Here is a 20,757-nt window from a genome sequence, read left to right as displayed (position 1 = left end):
TGATTTGAGCTTGACGTTTTATAAAAGACAGACAGAATGTTTAGCATGTGAATGGTGCCCCATCCTATATGAGTGGAATGAGCTATAAAACCTTTCATTCTGCCTGTTTTTAAATACATGTTAGTGGTTATTAATCAGATCAAACTCCCGGGTTCAAAGTAGTTCTCTTTCTAAAGCAAGAGGCAAGCTCAATCAGTGCACAGCTAAAATGTTGAACCCAGGTCTGGTATGGACAATGTGCCTGTCTGTCTGTGTTGTTCCTCTTGGGCCATCATACTCACTGGGACAGGGCTTGGCCTCACAGCGCTGTGTCTCTCTCCCCTGGCCCTCACAGTCTTTGCCCCCCAGTTGTGGTGTGGGGGCGTTGCAGTGGCGTATCCTGGTGATCTGACCCTCGCCACACGTCACGGAACATGATGACCATGGAGACCACAGGCTCCACCTACCATCCTGACGAACTGAATACACACAGGTCAGTCAAGGCAGTTTATAGGAAAATACATACATGTAATATGGTGGTCCTTTTTAGTGCAGTAGAACATGTCGCTTGTAACTCCAGAATAGTGGGTTTGATCCCGGGGATCACCCAGACATAAAAATGTACAGTATGCATGTAGGACTGCACGTGGCGTTGGATAAAAACTTCTGCTAAATGGCATATCTGATTTTTTCAGATTTAAAAGGTCTTTATTATTCATTTCTGGGTAATTTGGTTGCAGTATAATAAACCACTAATATGTAGATCACTATGGGTGACATTGTTTGGTGGGTACTAGTGAGTCCTTTAGGGCTAACAGGATGGACACACTCTCTACAGCCATGCACGTGACCTATTTCCCACAGCAGAGAGAGAGAGAGAGAGAGAGAGAGAGAGAGAGAGAGAGAGAGAGAGAGAGAGAGAGAGAGAGAAGTATTTTGAGTCAGAGTAGGATGAGGTCCCTGTCCAGCCATCTCCAGCCTAGCAGAGCAGTATGTCTATTCAGTCACTTTGTCCCCTGTTCCATCATTACACAGCTGCTTCTAACGACATCATCCTCTCACTTGATCCTTTCACAAATATATACACACACAGAAACACACACACAGACAGAAGCACAGAAACACACACACACACACACACAGAAACACACACACACACACAGACAGAAACACACACACAGACAGAAGCACAGAAACACACACACACACACACACAGAAACACACACACACACACAGACAGAAACACACACACACACACAGACAGAAACACACACACACACACACAGAAACACACACATTCTCACTTGGCAGTTGCAGGAAAATACTACATTTATGATGGGGTTGTCTTTTGTCTGTAAACACATCACAAGGCTGTGTTGGCTAAAACTACTTTCTCAGTGGTAATGGTATGAGATGGGAGAGAGGTACCATCATGTTCACCCAAAGGTCCTTAGTTGGTCTAATTAAATCATATTAAATCAAACTTTATATAAAGTGTATTTAAAATCGCAACAACCTTTAGAGTTAAAACAGTCTAACCAATAGAGTTCAAGGTAGGTAGACACAAAGGAGACTGTAGCAGAGATGTTGACTCACCTCGGCTGTCACATTTTCCCAGGCTGCATTTCCTGGTCTGGATGGATGGTCCAGAGCAGGGGTTACTGGTGGCATCACATGAGCGTCCTCTCTGTTGAGTACCTGTCCCACAGGTGACAGTACACTCTGTCCACTCTGACCAGGGGGACCAGCCGTCCTCACTGTCCTTGGCTGGAGGAAACTCAAGGGGTTATTAATGACAAATCATCATGTTCTGCCTCTGAAAAGTGAAAACCCTGCTATCTAGATTAATGTATATATTTTTTTACAACATAAGCTCTCATAAAAATGTATTATTTCTACTAAATGTACCAAAACTAAATGTACCAAAACTTAAACAAAATAAACTACGATGAAGTCAACTCATTGCATTGTTGCATGTTTCCCCCCCCACACCATCTCGTCTACAGTTGCTCTGTGTCATTGTTGGAACTAGGAACGCTTCAAAAGATGCAGAGAAACAAAGCTCTGGAGAATAGTCTGTTTTGATGCTTAGGTTTTATATGACGTCACGGTTCACAGAGACCACTTCAGCACTTCAGAGTATGGCAGCCTGTAGTGCCATAAACAATACATCGTGGTCGTCCCTTTACAGACCAACCAGCTGTACAACAATAACACGGCTCTATTAGTCAAACTTAATATGCATGGAAACGTTGTTTCTCTGGTACTCAGATTTGGCATCGGAGGCCTTGGCTCGAGAAAGGACTTCAGCCAGATGTGAAATGAAGCGAAGTGTGTTTGCGAGAGAATACATGTTATAGTAATTTTTCATCTTCAGATAGATGTGAAATTATGCGAGGTAAGCAATTGTTTATTGGTCAATGTGATGCCATTGTTTTTACAGGGCTCAGGATTCTCGTTTTCACTTCAGTACTTTTCCTAATTGCGATTACTCCTGTAAAGCTTCTGGAAACAGTTATTAAAGCCACATTCTGCTATTTTTCCTTCTGTTCAATGGTCATGGGTCAGGATTAGGCTGTTGCAAGGCTTTAATGATAGAATGGTGTATAGAATGAGTGGCTACTTACGCAGACACACAGGGCAACACTCTCCGTCGATGAAGGAGGGGCCAACACAGGCCACAGGAGGACAGGTGATTTGGTGACACACAATCTTTGAGTCCTGTCATGTGCCAAAAAATATTTTTGGGGGACATTAGTTGCTATAGGTGACCTATGTATGAATTAGTGTCTTGTAAGACCTCAGGATCTGGGCACTTGTCAAAGGTTTATGACTGATTAATTTGGGATCAATTAATCAACCAACCAAGCAATTAACCAAACAAATCTATCAATCAATCAAAACCACATCCAACCTATGACATTCTGTGTCTGTCATGTCTCTCCATTTAAGGAGGTTTGTATGTCTCCTACCTGGCAGGTACACGTGGTGCAGCTGTCCACCACCCAGTCCTCCTTATCTTCAAACATCCGTCCATCCTGCCAGCACATGTGTTTCTCCTTGGAGTTCTTTATCTTTCCCAGAGTGTCCTTCATCACTGTGTTCTCCTCGGTCTGGAGAGAGGAGACAGACACACATACATAGTCAGATACAGACAGACAGACAGACAGACAGACAGACAGACAGACAGACAGACAGACAGACAGACAGACAGACAGACAGACAGACAGACAGACAGACACAGACAGACACAGACAGACAGACAGACACACAGACAGACACACAGACATAGACAGACCCACAGACATAGACAGACACACAGACAGACACACAGACATAGACAGACAAACAGATATAGTCAGACACACACAGACAGACAGACATACAGACAGACAGACATCGAAACAGACACAGACAGACAGACAGACACACAGACATCCACACAGACATAGACAGACATCCACACAGACATAGACAGACACACAGACAGACACATAGACACACAGACATGGACAGACACACATACAGACAGACACACAGACAGACACACAGACCAACAGACATAGACAGACACACAGACAGACAGACAGACAGACAAATACACACGCAGACACATCACTGGTTTTTACTCAGCCTGAGGAGAAGGATACAGACACAGACAGACACGCATAGTCTAGACTCTACAGCAGGGTTGGTTTGAGTAAAAATTTTGACAATGAGAATATACAACACATTTTCAGTAAAACCCTTTGGACCTCATTGAAGACCAAATGCGGCCCCGGGGCACCCCTGCTCTACAGTAGAAGCCTGTCTGAAGATACGACAGCCAGAAAGACATAGCCTAGAGTCAAAAAGCTTTCATAAAGCAAAAAAAATGACAATAAAAGCACATAGGACACATAACTCCATCCATATGAAAGGAAGATGCATGGAGCTAGCCTGTTTTCTTTGTCTGAGGAGACTCCAACAGACAGACACATAGAATAACTTCATACCTCCCTCCATCTAGGAGGGAGCTGTAGGGAGCTACAGTACATGTTGCTCCTGACAATCTTACTGCTTCAAGGAGGGCAACACGGGAGGTCACTTTATTAAGTTGTGTGTGAGTGATTATGTGTTTGTGTGTGAGATTGTGTGTGTGATACCACAGAGGGTAGTGTAGCCCCACTTCAGTGTTATGAGACACCACTTGGTCTGGAAGAGCCTTGGGGACCATAGCTGTTCACAGTGAGCAGTCACACACACACACACACACACACACACACACACACACACACACACACACACACACACACAGGAAGGAGAATGAAGCACATGGGCTGTTTAAACACAGCCAGATATCAGGCTTGAGAGGAGCCGCTAGCTGAAGCCAATCACAGCCAAGGGAAGTTGGGAACACTTCCTATATCCACATGTTACGTGCCATAAAACCAACATCATTGATTCACACTCTGACTCTGACCACATAGTTAGCTCCACTGCTTTAGTAGTTCTACCACGCCTTGCTTCATGACTTCAACAGGGTCTTTGGTTTGCTTTACCAGCAGCTCTCTAGAAAGTCTCTCATGTTAACCCCCAAAGAAGACTTCAAACTATTTATACCAACTCCCAAATGTTCCCTAATCTTCTTGGTTACACCTAACAACAGTCTATCATTCCATAAACATTATTTTAAATAATCAAGGTAACTGGTAACATTAGTTCATGGAGTGTACAAATTTTTTCACAAACACAGTTCCATAGAAAACTGGTTGTAGACAAGACCAACTGATAGTAAACAAGACAAACTGATAGTAGACAAGACACACTGATAGTAGACAAGACAAACTGATAGTAGACAAGACAAACTGATAGTAGACAAGACAAACTGATAGTAGACAAACTAATAGTAGACAAGACAAACTGATAGTTGACAAGACAGACTGATAGTTGACAAGACAGACTGATAGTTGACAAGCCAAACTGATAGTTGACAAGCCAAACTGATAGTTGACAAGCCAAACTGATAGTAGAAAAGACAAACTGATAGTTGACAAGACAAACCGATAGTTGACAAGACAGACTGATAGTTGACAAGACAGACTGATAGTTGACAAGCCAAACTGATAGTTGACAAGCCAAACTGATAGTAGACAAGCCAAACTGATATTTGACAAGACAAACTGTTAGTAGACAAGCCAAACTGATAGTAGACAAGCCAAACTGATAGTAGACAAGACAAACTGATAGTAGACAAGACAAACTGATAGTTGACAAGACAAACTGATAGTAGACAAGACAAACTGATAGTAGACAAGACAAACTGATAGTTGACAAGACAAACTGATAGTTGACAAGACAAACTGATAGTAGACCAGACAAACTGATAGTAGACAAGACAAAGTATGGAGCACCCCCCCCCAATGATCAGAGGACATCTATTACATACCACTTTCTGTAGGCCGTCAATGAGGTTCCCCACTACAACCCGCAGTCCTTTGAGCTCCTGAAACATGATGCTGAGTTCCTCACAGGATCGTTCACACATATCTGCTCCTAGATTCTCTGTTTTCTGGCCAATGAAGTTAGTGGTGATGGCAGTGGAGGAACTCACATCCACCATGTCTGTGCTCTCACTCACCACCGTGTTGGCCTCGTCTGACAGGAGGGGGGGGGGGGGAGAGGGAGAATGGATGATCATTACATGTAATGAACCCTGCTGATGCAAGAGCACAATGAAGAGGAAAGCACGAAGAACTTCATCAAATAATTCAATTATTTTCAGTCTTTCCTATCTGTTAAGATCGTCTTAATGAGTCCTTAAAGCAGATGTCATTGAGCAGAAACAGCATGGAGATTGAGGGATTGCATATGTTTCACTTTAGGAAATGAAGTCTTCCATCTATGTGAACTATATCATCATAGAGCACACAGAATCGGAGGTGTAGAAGAGAACTCCTAATAGAGCTGTCTGCTCACAACGTGATGCCTCTTAAATCATCATTTAACACGACCCCAGAGATTATGGGAGGGCACTCAGTAGAGTCCTCAATGTGAAGCACATTGTTCAGTTTCATCATCCACTTCCTTTTTATTTTTAACATGGGGCCTCAACCTGTCTAACAACGGAGTAAGTCCTAACTGGCACAGAATCCCCTTTGGAGATTCGGTACCAGGGCCCGTAGGGTGCACAAATTAGGGAATAGGATGCCTTATTGGACGCGCTTCCAGAGTTCTCCATCTTCTGTTTATGTGATCTCTGTTCACGGACGGAGTGCTGATCTACAGCAGGAAGCCTGGTCATGTCCAACACACTGAAACTGATTCTGGTAATCATGTCCAACACACTGACACTGATTCTGGTCATGTCCAACACACTGACACTGATCCTGGTCATCATGTCCAACACAATGACACGGATTATGTTCATGTCCAACACACTGACATTGATTCTGGTCATCATGTCCAACACACTGACACTGAGCCTGGTCATAATGTCATACACACAGACACTGAGACTGGTCATCATGTCCAACAAACTGACGCTGAGCCTAGTAATGTCCAGCACACTGACACTGATTCAGATCATGTCCAACATTCTGACACTGAGCCTGGTCATCATGTACATCACACTAACACTGAGCCTGGTCATGTCCAACACACTGACACTGATCCCGGTCATCAAGTCCAACACACTGACACTGATTCTGGTCATCATGTCCAGCACACTGACACTAATCTTGGTCATAATGTCTAACACACTCACACTGAGCCTGATCATCATGTCCAACACACTAACACTGATCCTGGTCATCATATCCAACACACTGACACTGAGCCTGGTCATCATGTCCAACACACTGACACTGATTAAGTTAATGTCCAACACACTGACATAGAGTCTGGTCATCACGTCCATCATACTGACAATGATCCTGGTCATGTCCATCACACTGACACTGAGCCTGGTCATCATGTCCAACACACTGACACAGAGCCTGGTCATGAACAACATACTGACACTGAGCCTGGTCATCATTTCCAACACACTGACACTAATCCTGGTCATCATGTCCAACACACTAACACTGATCCTGGTCATCATATCCAACACACTGACACTGAGCCTGGTCATCATGTCCAACACACTGACACTGATTAAGTTCATGTCCAACACACTGACATAGAGTCTGGTCAACATGTCCATCATACTGACAATGATCCTGGTCATGTCCAACACACTGACACTGAGCCTGGTCATGTCCAACACACTGACACTTAGCTTGGTCATCATGTCCAACACACTGACACTGGGCCTGGTCATCATGCCCAACTCACTGACACTGAGCCTGGTCATCATGTCCAACACACTGATACTGATCCTGGTCATGTCCAACACACTGACACAGAGCCTGGTCAAAATGTCCATCATACTGACAATGATCCTGCACATGTATAACACACTGACACTGAGTCTGGTAATCAAGTCTAACAAACTGACACTGAGCTTGGTCATCATGTCCAACACACTGCCACTGAGCCTGGTCATGTCCAACATACAGACACTGAGCCTGGTCATGTCCAACACATTGACACTGAATCTGATCATGTCAAAAATACTGACACTGAGCCTGATCATCATGTCCAACACACTGACACTGAGCCTAGTCATCATGTCCAACACACTGACAATGATACTGGTCATGTCCAACACACTGACACTGAGCCAGGTCATCATGTCCAACACACTGACACGGAGCCTGGTCATGTCCAACAAACTCACACTGATCCCGGTCATCATGTCCAACACACTGACACTCATCCTGTTCATCATGTCCAACACACTGAAAATGATCCTGGTCATATCCAACATACTGACACTGATCCATGTAATCATGTTCAACACACTGATTCTGATTCTAGTCATCATGTCCAACATACTGACACTAAGCCTGGACATGTCCAACACACTGAAACGGATTCTGATCATGTCCAACACACTGATATAGAGTCTGGTCATCATGTCCATCATACTGACAATATTCCTGGTCATGTCCAACACACTGACACTGAGCCTGGTCATGTCCAACATACTGACACTGAGCCTGGTCATGTCCAACACACTGACACTGAGCCTGGTCATGTCAAACACACTGACAATGATTCTGGTCATCATGTAAAACACAATGACACTGATACCGGTTGTCATGTCCAACACACTGACACAGAGCCTGGTCATGTACAACATACTGACACTGAACCTGGTCATCATGTCCAACACACTGACACGGATTATGTTCATGTCCAACACACTGACACAAAGCCTGGTCATCATGTCCATCACACAAACACTTAGCTTGGTCATCATGTGGTCACACTGATTTAGATCATGTCCAACATACTGACACTGAGCCTGGTCATCATGTCCAACACACTGACACTGATCTGGTCATCATGTCCAACACAGTGACACTTATCATGGTCATCATATCCAACACACTGACACTAATCTTGGTCATAATGTCTAACACACTGACTCTGGTCCTGGTCATCATATCCAACACACTCACACTGAGCGTGGTCATCATTCCCGACACACTGAAACTGATCCTGGTCATAGTGTCCAACACACTGACACTGAGCCTGGTCATCATGTCCAACACACTGAAACTGAGCCTGGTTATGTCCATCACACTGACACTGAGCCTGGTCATCATGTCAAACACACTGACACTAAACCTGGTCATCATGTCCAACACACTGACACTGATTATGGTCATCATGTCCAACACACTGACACTGATCCTGGTCATCATGTCCAACACACTGACACAGAGCCTGGTCATGTCCAACACTGACACTGATTCTGTTCATGTCCAACACACTGACACAGAACCTGGTCATGTCCAACATACTAACACAGAGCCTGGTCATGTCCAACACACTGACACTGATCCCGGTCATCAAGTCCAACACACTGACACTGATTCTGGTCATCATATCCAACACACTGACAATGATCCTGGTCATCATGTCCAGCACACTGACACTAATCTTGGTCATAATGTCTAACACACTGACACTGGTCCTGGTCATCATATCCAACACACTCACACTGAGCGTGGTCATCATGCCCGACACACTGACTCTGGACATGTCCAACACACTGACACTGATCCTGGTCATAGTGTCCAACACACGGACACTGATCCTGGTCATGTCAAACACACTGACACTGAGCCTGATCATCATGTCCAACACACTGACACTGTTCCTGGTCATCATGTCCAACACACTGAAACTGAGCCTGGTCATGTCCATCACACTGGCACTGAGCCTGGTCATCATGTCAAACACACTGACACTAAGCCTGGTCATCATGTCCAACACACTGAAACTGAGCCTGGTTATGTCCATCACACTGACACTGAGCCTGGTCATCATGTCAAACACACTGACACTAAACCTGGTCATCATGTCCAACACACTGACACTGATTATGGTCATCATGTCCAACACACTGACACTGATCCTGGTCATCATGTCCAACACACTGACACAGAGCCTGGTCATGTCCAACACTGACACTGATTCTGTTCATGTCCAACACACTGACACAGAACCTGGTCATGTCCAACATACTAACACAGAGCCTGGTCATGTCCAACACACTGACACTGATCCCGGTCATCAAGTCCAACACACTGACACTGATTCTGGTCATCATATCAAACACACTGACAATGATCCTGGTCATCATGTCCAGCACACTGACACTAATCTTGGTCATAATGTCTAACACACTGACACTGGTCCTGGTCATCATATCCAACACACTCACACTGAGCGTGGTCATCATGCCCGACACACTGACTCTGGACATGTCCAACACACTGACACAGAGCCTGGTCATGTCCAACACTGACACTGATTCTGTTCATGTCCAACACACTGACACAGAACCTGGTCATGTCCAACATACTAACACAGAGCCTGGTCATGTCCAACACACTGACACTGATCCCGGTCATCAAGTCCAACACACTGACACTGATTCTGGTCATCATATCCAACACACTGACAATGATCCTGGTCATCATGTCCAGCACACTGACACTAATCTTGGTCATAATGTCTAACACACTGACACTGGTCCTGGTCATCATATCCAACACACTCACACTGAGCGTGGTCATCATGCCCGACACACTGACTCTGGACATGGCCAACACACTGACACTGATCCTGGTCATAGTGTCCAACACACGGACACTGATCCTGGTCATGTCAAACACACTGACACTGAGCCTGATCATCATGTCCAACACACTGACACTGATCCTGGTCATCATGTCCAACACACTGAAACTGAGCCTGGTCATGTCCATCACACTGGCACTGAGCCTGGTCATCATGTCAAACACACTGACACTAAGCCTGGTCATCATGTCCAACACACTGAAACTGAGCCTGGTTATGTCCATCACACTGACACTGAGCCTGGTCATCATGTCAAACACACTGACACTAAACCTGGTCATCATGTCCAACACACTGACACTGATTATGGTCATCATGTCCAACACACTGACACTGATCCTGGTCATCATGTCCAACACACTGACACAGAGCCTGGTCATGTCCAACACTGACACTGATTCTGTTCATGTCCAACACACTGACACAGAACCTGGTCATGTCCAACATACTAACACAGAGCCTGGTCATGTCCAACACACTGACACTGATCCCGGTCATCAAGTCCAACACACTGACACTGATTCTGGTCATCATATCCAACACACTGACAATGATCCTGGTCATCATGTCCAGCACACTGACACTAATCTTGGTCATAATGTCTAACACACTGACACTGGTCCTGGTCATCATATCCAACACACTCACACTGAGCGTGGTCATCATGCCCGACACACTGACTCTGGACATGGCCAACACACTGACACTGATCCTGGTCATAGTGTCCAACACACGGACACTGATCCTGGTCATGTCAAACACACTGACACTGAGCCTGATCATCATGTCCAACACACTGACACTGATCCTGGTCATCATGTCCAACACACTGAAACTGAGCCTGGTCATGTCCATCACACTGGCACTGAGCCTGGTCATCATGTCAAACACACTGACACTAAGCCTGGTCATCATGTCCAACACACTGAAACTGAGCCTGGTTATGTCCATCACACTGACACTGAGCCTGGTCATCATGTCAAACACACTGACACTAAACCTGGTCATCATGTCCAACACACTGACACTGATTATGGTCATCATGTCCAACACACTGACACTGATCCTGGTCATCATGTCCAACACACTGACACAGAGCCTGGTCATGTCCAACACTGACACTGATTCTGTTCATGTCCAACACACTGACACAGAACCTGGTCATGTCCAACATACTAACACAGAGCCTGGTCATGTCCAACACACTGACACTGATCCCGGTCATCAAGTCCAACACACTGACACTGATTCTGGTCATGTCCAACATACTGACACTGAGCCTGGTCATCATGTACAACACACTAACACTGAGCCTGGTCATGTCAAACATACTAACACTGAGCCTGGTCATGTCCAACACACTGAAACTGATTCAGATCATGTCCAACATACTGACACTGAGCCTGGTCATCATGTACAACACACTAACACTGAGCCTGGTCATTTCAAACATACTAACACTTAGCCTGGTCATGTCCAACATACTGACACTGATCCCGGTCATCAAGTCCAACACACTGACACTGATTCTGGTCATCATATCCAACACACTGACAATGATCCTGGTCATCATGTCCAACACACTGACACTAATCTTGGTCATAATGTCTAACACACTGACACTGGTCCTGGTCATCATATCCAACACACTCACACTGAGCGTGGTCATCATGCCCGACACACTGACTCTGGACATGTCCAACACACTGACACAGAGCCTGGTCATGTCCAACACTGACACTGATTCTGTTCATGTCCAACACACTGACACAGAACCTGGTCATGTCCAACATACTAACACAGAGCCTGGTCATGTCCAACACACTGACACTGATCCCGGTCATCAAGTCCAACACACTGACACTGATTCTGGTCATCATATCCAACACACTGACAATGATCCTGGTCATCATGTCCAGCACATTGACACTAATCTTGGTCATAATGTCTAACACACTGACACTGGTCCTGGTCATCATATCCAACACACTCACACTGAGCGTGGTCATCATGCCCGACACACTGACTCTGGACATGTCCAACACACTGACACTGATCCTGGTCATAGTGTCCAACACACGGACACTGATCCTGGTCATGTCAAACACACTGACACTGAGCCTGATCATCATGTCCAACACACTGACACTGATCCTGGTCATCATGTCCAACACACTGAAACTGAGCCTGGTCATGTCCATCACACTGGCACTGAGCCTGGTCATCATGTCAAACACACTGACACTAAGCCTGGTCATCATGTCCAACACACTGACACAGAGCCTGGTCATCACGTCCAACACACTGACACTGATCCTGGTCATCATGTCCAACACACTGACACAGAGCCTGGTCATGTCCAACATATTAACACTGAGGCTGGTCATGTCCAACACACTGACACCGATTCAGATCATGTCCAACATACTGACACTGAGCCTGGTCATCATGTACAACACACTAACACTGAGCCTGGTCATGTCCAACACACTGACACTGATCCCGGTCATCAAGTCCAACACACTGACACTGATTCTGGTCATCATATCCAACACTCTCACACTGAGCGTGGTTATCATGCCCGACACACTGACTCTGGACATGTCCAACACACTGACACTGATCCTGGTCATAGTGTCCAACACACGGACACTGATCCTGGTCATCATGTCCAACACACTGAAACTGAGCCTGGTCATGTCCATCACACTGGCACTGGGCCTGGTCATCATATCCAACACACTCACACTGAGCGTGGTCATCATGCCCGACACACTGACTCTGGACATGTTCAACACACTGACACTGATCCTGGTCATAGTGTCCAACACACTGACACTAAGCCTGGTCATCATGTCCAACACACTGACACAGAGCCTGGTCATCATGTCCAACACACTGACACTGATCCTGGTCATCATGTCCAACACACTGACACAGAGCCTGGTCATGTCTAACATAATAACACTGAGCCTGGTCATGTCCAACACACTGAAACTGATTCAGATCATGTCCAACATACTGACACTGAGCCTGGTCATCATGTACAACACACTAACACTGAGCCTGGTCATGTCCAACACACTGACACTGATCCCGGTCATCAAGTCCAACACACTGACACTGATTCTGGTCATCATATCTAACACAATGACAATGATCCTGGTCATCATGTCCAACACACTGACACTAATCTTGGTCATAATGTCTAACACACTGACACTGGTCCTGGTCATCATATCCAACACACTCACACTGAGCGTGGTCATCATGCCCGACACACTGACTCTGGACATGTCCAACACACTGACACTGATCCTGGTCATAGTGTCCAACACACGGACACTGATTCTGGTCATGTCCAACACACTGAAACTGAGCCTGGTCATGTCCAACACACTGACACCGATTCAGATCATGTCCAACATACTGACACTGAGCCTGGTCATCATGTACAACACACTAACACTGAGCCTGGTCATGTCCAACACACTGACACTGATCCCGGTCATCAAGTCCAACACACTGACACTGATTCTGGTCATCATATCCAACACTCTCACACTGAGCGTGGTCATCATGCCCGACACACTGACTCTGGACATGTCCAACACACTGACACTGATCCTGGTCATAGTGTCCAACACACGGACACTGATCCTGGTCATCATGTCCAACACACTGAAACTGAGCCTGGTCATGTCCATCACACTGGCACTGGGCCTGGTCATCATATCCAACACACTCACACTGAGCGTGGTCATCATGCCCGACACACTGACTCTGGACATGTTCAACACACTGACACTGATCCTGGTCATAGTGTCCAACACACTGACACTAAGCCTGGTCATCATGTCCAACACACTGACACAGAGCCTGGACATCATGTCCAACACACTGACACTGATCCTGGTCATCATGTCCAACACACTGACACAGAGCCTGGTCATGTCTAACATAATAACACTGAGCCTGGTCATGTCCAACACACTGAAACTGATTCAGATCATGTCCAACATACTGACACTGAGCCTGGTCATCATGTACAACACACTAACACTGAGCCTGGTCATGTCCAACACACTGACACTGATCCCGGTCATCAAGTCCAACACACTGACACTGATTCTGGTCATCATATCTAACACAATGACAATGATCCTGGTCATCATGTCCAACACACTGACACTAATCTTGGTCATAATGTCTAACACACTGACACTGGTCCTGGTCATCATATCCAACACACTCACACTGAGCGTGGTCATCATGCCCGACACACTGACTCTGGACATGTCCAACACACTGACACTGATCCTGGTCATAGTGTCCAACACACGGACACTGATTCTGGTCATGTCCAACACACTGAAACTGAGCCTGGTCATGTCCATCACACTGGCACTGAGCCTGGTCATCATGTCAAACACACTGACACTAATCCTGGTCATCATGTCCAACACACTGACACAGAGCCTGGTCATCATGTCCAACACACTGACACTGATCATGGTCATCATGTCCAACACATTGACACAGAGCCTGGTCATGTCCAACATACTAACACTGAGCCTGGTCATGTCCAACACACTGACACTGAGCCTGGTCATCATGTCCAACACACTGACAATGATCCTTGTCATGTCCAACACACTGACACTGATCCTGGTCATCAAGTCCAACACATTGACACTGAGCCTGGTCATCATGTCCAACACACTGACAATGAGACTGGTCATCATGTCTAACATACTGACAATGAGCCTGGTCATCATGTCCAACACACTGACACTAATCTTGGTCATAATGTCTAACACACTGACACTGGTCCTGGTCATCATATCCAACACACTCACACTGAGCGTGGTCATCATGCCCGACACACTGACTCTGGACATGTCCAACACACTGACACAGAGCCTGGTCATGTCCAACACTGACACTGATTCTGTTCATGTCCAACACACTGACACAGAACCTGGTCATGTCCAACATACTAACACAGAGCCTGGTCATGTCCAACACACTGACACTGATCCCGGTCATCAAGTCCAACACACTGACACTGATTCTGGTCATCATATCCAACACACTGACAATGATCCTGGTCATCATGTCCAGCACATTGACACTAATCTTGGTCATAATGTCTAACACACTGACACTGGTCCTGGTCATCATATCCAACACACTCACACTGAGCGTGGTCATCATGCCCGACACACTGACTCTGGACATGTCCAACACACTGACACTGATCCTGGTCATAGTGTCCAACACACGGACACTGATCCTGGTCATGTCAAACACACTGACACTGAGCCTGATCATCATGTCCAACACACTGACACTGATCCTGGTCATCATGTCCAACACACTGAAACTGAGCCTGGTCATGTCCATCACACTGGCACTGAGCCTGGTCATCATGTCAAACACACTGACACTAAGCCTGGTCATCATGTCCAACACACTGACACAGAGCCTGGTCATCACGTCCAACACACTGACACTGATCCTGGTCATCATGTCCAACACACTGACACAGAGCCTGGTCATGTCCAACATATTAACACTGAGGCTGGTCATGTCCAACACACTGACACCGATTCAGATCATGTCCAACATACTGACACTGAGCCTGGTCATCATGTACAACACACTAACACTGAGCCTGGTCATGTCCAACACACTGACACTGATCCCGGTCATCAAGTCCAACACACTGACACTGATTCTGGTCATCATATCCAACACTCTCACACTGAGCGTGGTTATCATGCCCGACACACTGACTCTGGACATGTCCAACACACTGACACTGATCCTGGTCATAGTGTCCAACACACGGACACTGATCCTGGTCATCATGTCCAACACACTGAAACTGAGCCTGGTCATGTCCATCACACTGGCACTGGGCCTGGTCATCATATCCAACACACTCACACTGAGCGTGGTCATCATGCCCGACACACTGACTCTGGACATGTTCAACACACTGACACTGATCCTGGTCATAGTGTCCAACACACTGACACTAAGCCTGGTCATCATGTCCAACACACTGACACAGAGCCTGGTCATCATGTCCAACACACTGACACTGATCCTGGTCATCATGTCCAACACACTGACACAGAGCCTGGTCATGTCTAACATAATAACACTGAGCCTGGTCATGTCCAACACACTGAAACTGATTCAGATCATGTCCAACATACTGACACTGAGCCTGGTCATCATGTACAACACACTAACACTGAGCCTGGTCATGTCCAACACACTGACACTGATCCCGGTCATCAAGTCCAACACACTGACACTGATTCTGGTCATCATATCTAACACAATGACAATGATCCTGGTCATCATGTCCAACACACTGACACTAATCTTGGTCATAATGTCTAACACACTGACACTGGTCCTGGTCATCATATCCAACACACTCACACTGAGCGTGGTCATCATGCCCGACACACTGACTCTGGACATGTCCAACACACTGACACTGATCCTGGTCATAGTGTCCAACACACGGACACTGATTCTGGTCATGTCCAACACACTGAAACTGAGCCTGGTCATGTCCAACACACTGACACCGATTCAGATCATGTCCAACATACTGACACTGAGCCTGGTCATCATGTACAACACACTAACACTGAGCCTGGTCATGTCCAACACACTGACACTGATCCCGGTCATCAAGTCCAACACACTGACACTGATTCTGGTCATCATATCCAACACTCTCACACTGAGCGTGGTCATCATGCCCGACACACTGACTCTGGACATGTCCAACACACTGACACTGATCCTGGTCATAGTGTCCAACACACGGACACTGATCCTGGTCATCATGTCCAACACACTGAAACTGAGCCTGGTCATGTCCATCACACTGGCACTGGGCCTGGTCATCATATCCAACACACTCACACTGAGCGTGGTCATCATGCCCGACACACTGACTCTGGACATGTTCAACACACTGACACTGATCCTGGTCATAGTGTCCAACACACTGACACTAAGCCTGGTCATCATGTCCAACACACTGACACAGAGCCTGGACATCATGTCCAACACACTGACACTGATCCTGGTCATCATGTCCAACACACTGACACAGAGCCTGGTCATGTCTAACATAATAACACTGAGCCTGGTCATGTCCAACACACTGAAACTGATTCAGATCATGTCCAACATACTGACACTGAGCCTGGTCATCATGTACAACACACTAACACTGAGCCTGGTCATGTCCAACACACTGACACTGATCCCGGTCATCAAGTCCAACACACTGACACTGATTCTGGTCATCATATCTAACACAATGACAATGATCCTGGTCATCATGTCCAACACACTGACACTAATCTTGGTCATAATGTCTAACACACTGACACTGGTCCTGGTCATCATATCCAACACACTCACACTGAGCGTGGTCATCATGCCCGACACACTGACTCTGGACATGTCCAACACACTGACACTGATCCTGGTCATAGTGTCCAACACACGGACACTGATTCTGGTCATGTCCAACACACTGAAACTGAGCCTGGTCATGTCCATCACACTGGCACTGAGCCTGGTCATCATGTCAAACACACTGACACTAATCCTGGTCATCATGTCCAACACACTGACACAGAGCCTGGTCATCATGTCCAACACACTGACACTGATCATGGTCATCATGTCCAACACATTGACACAGAGCCTGGTCATGTCCAACATACTAACACTGAGCCTGGTCATGTCCAACACACTGACACTGAGCCTGGTCATCATGTCCAACACACTGACAATGATCCTTGTCATGTCCAACACACTGACACTGATCCTGGTCATCAAGTCCAACACATTGACACTGAGCCTGGTCATCATGTCCAACACACTGACAATGAGACTGGTCATCATGTCTAACATACTGACAATGAGCCTGGTCATCATGTCCAACACACTGACACTGAGCCTGGTCATGTCCAACATACTGACACTGAGCCTGGTCATCATGTCCAACAAACTGACACTGAGCCTGGTAATGTTCATCACACTAACACTGATTTATATCATGTCCAACATACTGACACTGAGCCTGGTCATCATGTCCAACACACTGACACTGAGACTGGTCATCTCCAACACACTGACACTGATCCCGGTCATCATGTCCAACACACTGACAATGATCCTGTTCATCATGTCCAACACACTGACACTGAGCCTGTTCATCATGTCAAACACACTGACACTAAACCTGGTCATCATGTCCAACACACTGACACTGATTCTGTTCAAGTCCAACACACTGACACTGATTATGGTCATCATGTCCAACACACTGACACTGTTCGTGGTCATCATGTCCAACACACTGACACAAAGCCTGGTCATGTCCAACACTGACACTGATTCTGTTCATGTCCAACACACTGACACTGATTATGGTCATCATGTCCAACACACTGACACTGATCCTGGTCATCATGTCCAACACACTGACACAGATCCTGGTCATCATGTCCAACACACTGACACAGATCCTGGTCACTGAGCCTGGTCATCATGTCCAACACACTGACAATGATCCTTGTCATGTCCAACACACTGACACTGATCCTGGTCATCAAGTCCAACACAGTGACACTGATCCTGGTCATCATGTCCAACTTACTGACACTGATTTTGGTCATCATGTCTAACCCCACTGACAATGATCCTGGTCATGTCCAACACACTGACACTGATCCAGATCATCATGCCAGACACACTAACACTGAGCCTGGTCATCATGTCCAGCATACTGACAGTAAGCCTGGTCATGTCCAACCCACCGAAACTGATTCTGATCATGTCCAAAATAGTGACGCTGAGCCTGGTCATGTCCAACATACTGACACTGGGCCTCGTCATGTCCAACACACTGACACTGAGCCTGGTCATGTCCAACACACTGACCATGATTCTGGTCATCATGTAAAACACAATGACACTGATCCTGGTTGTCATGTCCAACACACTGACACTGAGCCTGGTCATCATGTCCAACACACTGACAATGATCCTTGTCATGTCCAACACACTGACACTGATCCTGGTCATCAAGTCCAACACAGTGACACTGATCCTGGTCATCATGTCCAACTTACTGACACTGATTTTGGTCATCATGTCTAACCCCACTGACAATGATCCTGGTCATGTCCAACACACTGACACTGATCCAGATCATCATGCCAGACACACTAACACTGAGCCTGGTCATCATGTCCAGCATACTGACAGTAAGCCTGGTCATGTCCAACCCACCGAAACTGATTCTGATCATGTCCAAAATAGTGACGCTGAGCCTGGTCATGTCCAACATACTGACACTGGGCCTCGTCATGTCCAACACACTGACACTGAGCCTGGTCATGTCCAACACACTGACCATGATTCTGGTCATCATGTAAAACACAATGACACTGATCCTGGTTGTCATGTCCAACACACTGACACTGAGCCTGGTCATCATGTCCAACACACTGACACAGAGCCTGGTCATGTACAACATACTGACATTGAGCCTGGTCATCATGTCCAACACACTGACACTAATCCTGGTCATCATGTCCAACACACTAACACTGATCCTGGTCATCATATCCAACACACTGACACTGAGCCGGGTCATCATGTCCAACACAATGACACTGATTCAGTTCATGTCCAACAAACTGACAATGATTCTGGTCTTCATGTCCATCATACTGACAATGATCCTGGTCATGTCCAGCACACTGACACTGAGCCTGGTCATGTCCAACACATTGACACTGAGCCTGGTCATCATGTCCAACACACTGACAACGAGCCTGGTCATCATGTCCAACATACTGACAATGAGCCTGGTCATCATGTCCTTCACACTGACACTGAGCCTGGTCATGTCCAACATACTGACACTGAGCCTGGTCATGTCCAACACACTGACAGTGATTCTGGTCATCATGTCCTTCACACTGACACTGAGCCTGGTCATGTCCAACATACTGACACTGGGCCTGGTCATCATGTCCAACAAACTGACACTGAGCCTGGTAATGTTCAACACACTGACACTGATTTAGATCATGTCCAACATACTGACACTGAGCCTGGTCATCATGTCCAACACACTGACACTGAGCCTGGTCATGTCCAACACACTGAAACTGATCCCGGTCATCATGTCCAACACACTGACACTGATTCTGGTCATCATGTCCAACACAGTGACACTTATCATGGTCATCATATACAACACACTGACACTAATCTTGGTCATAATGTCTAACACACTGACACTGGTCCTGGTCATCATATCCAACACACTCACACTGAGCGTGGTCATCATGCCCGACACACTGAAACTGATCCTGGTCATAGTGTCCAACACACTGACACTGAGCCTGATCATCATGTCCAGCACACTGACACTGATCCTGGTCATCATGTCCAACACACTGAAACTGAGCCTGGTT

General features: G+C 46.3%; 1 protein-coding gene across 7 annotated transcripts in view; it reads right to left on the bottom strand.

Annotated features, from left to right (window-relative positions):
• Positions 1-20,757, bottom strand: part of LOC110503016 (thrombospondin-2) — a 154,632-nt gene that overhangs the window by 19,607 nt on the left and 114,268 nt on the right. For all 7 annotated transcript variants that reach the window (XM_090217581.1, XM_036960899.2, XM_090217582.1 and 4 more), the window contains exons 5-9: positions 5,409-5,617; positions 2,953-3,093; positions 2,608-2,701; positions 1,577-1,747; positions 282-458 (exon numbers count right to left, since the gene is read on the bottom strand). In XM_090217581.1, the coding sequence (XP_090073707.1) occupies positions 282-458; positions 1,577-1,747; positions 2,608-2,701; positions 2,953-3,093; positions 5,409-5,617 (792 nt within the window). The remainder of the gene's footprint in view (positions 1-281; positions 459-1,576; positions 1,748-2,607; positions 2,702-2,952; positions 3,094-5,408; positions 5,618-20,757) is intronic.

Source organism: Oncorhynchus mykiss, chromosome 23 (genome assembly GCF_057628025.1).
Source record: "Oncorhynchus mykiss isolate SJ-2025 chromosome 23, ASM5762802v1, whole genome shotgun sequence".
NCBI classification, from domain to species: Eukaryota; Metazoa; Chordata; class Actinopteri; order Salmoniformes; family Salmonidae; genus Oncorhynchus; species Oncorhynchus mykiss.
Note: the sequence above shows the minus strand (reverse complement) of the source record. Positions and strands in the feature narration are given on the sequence as shown.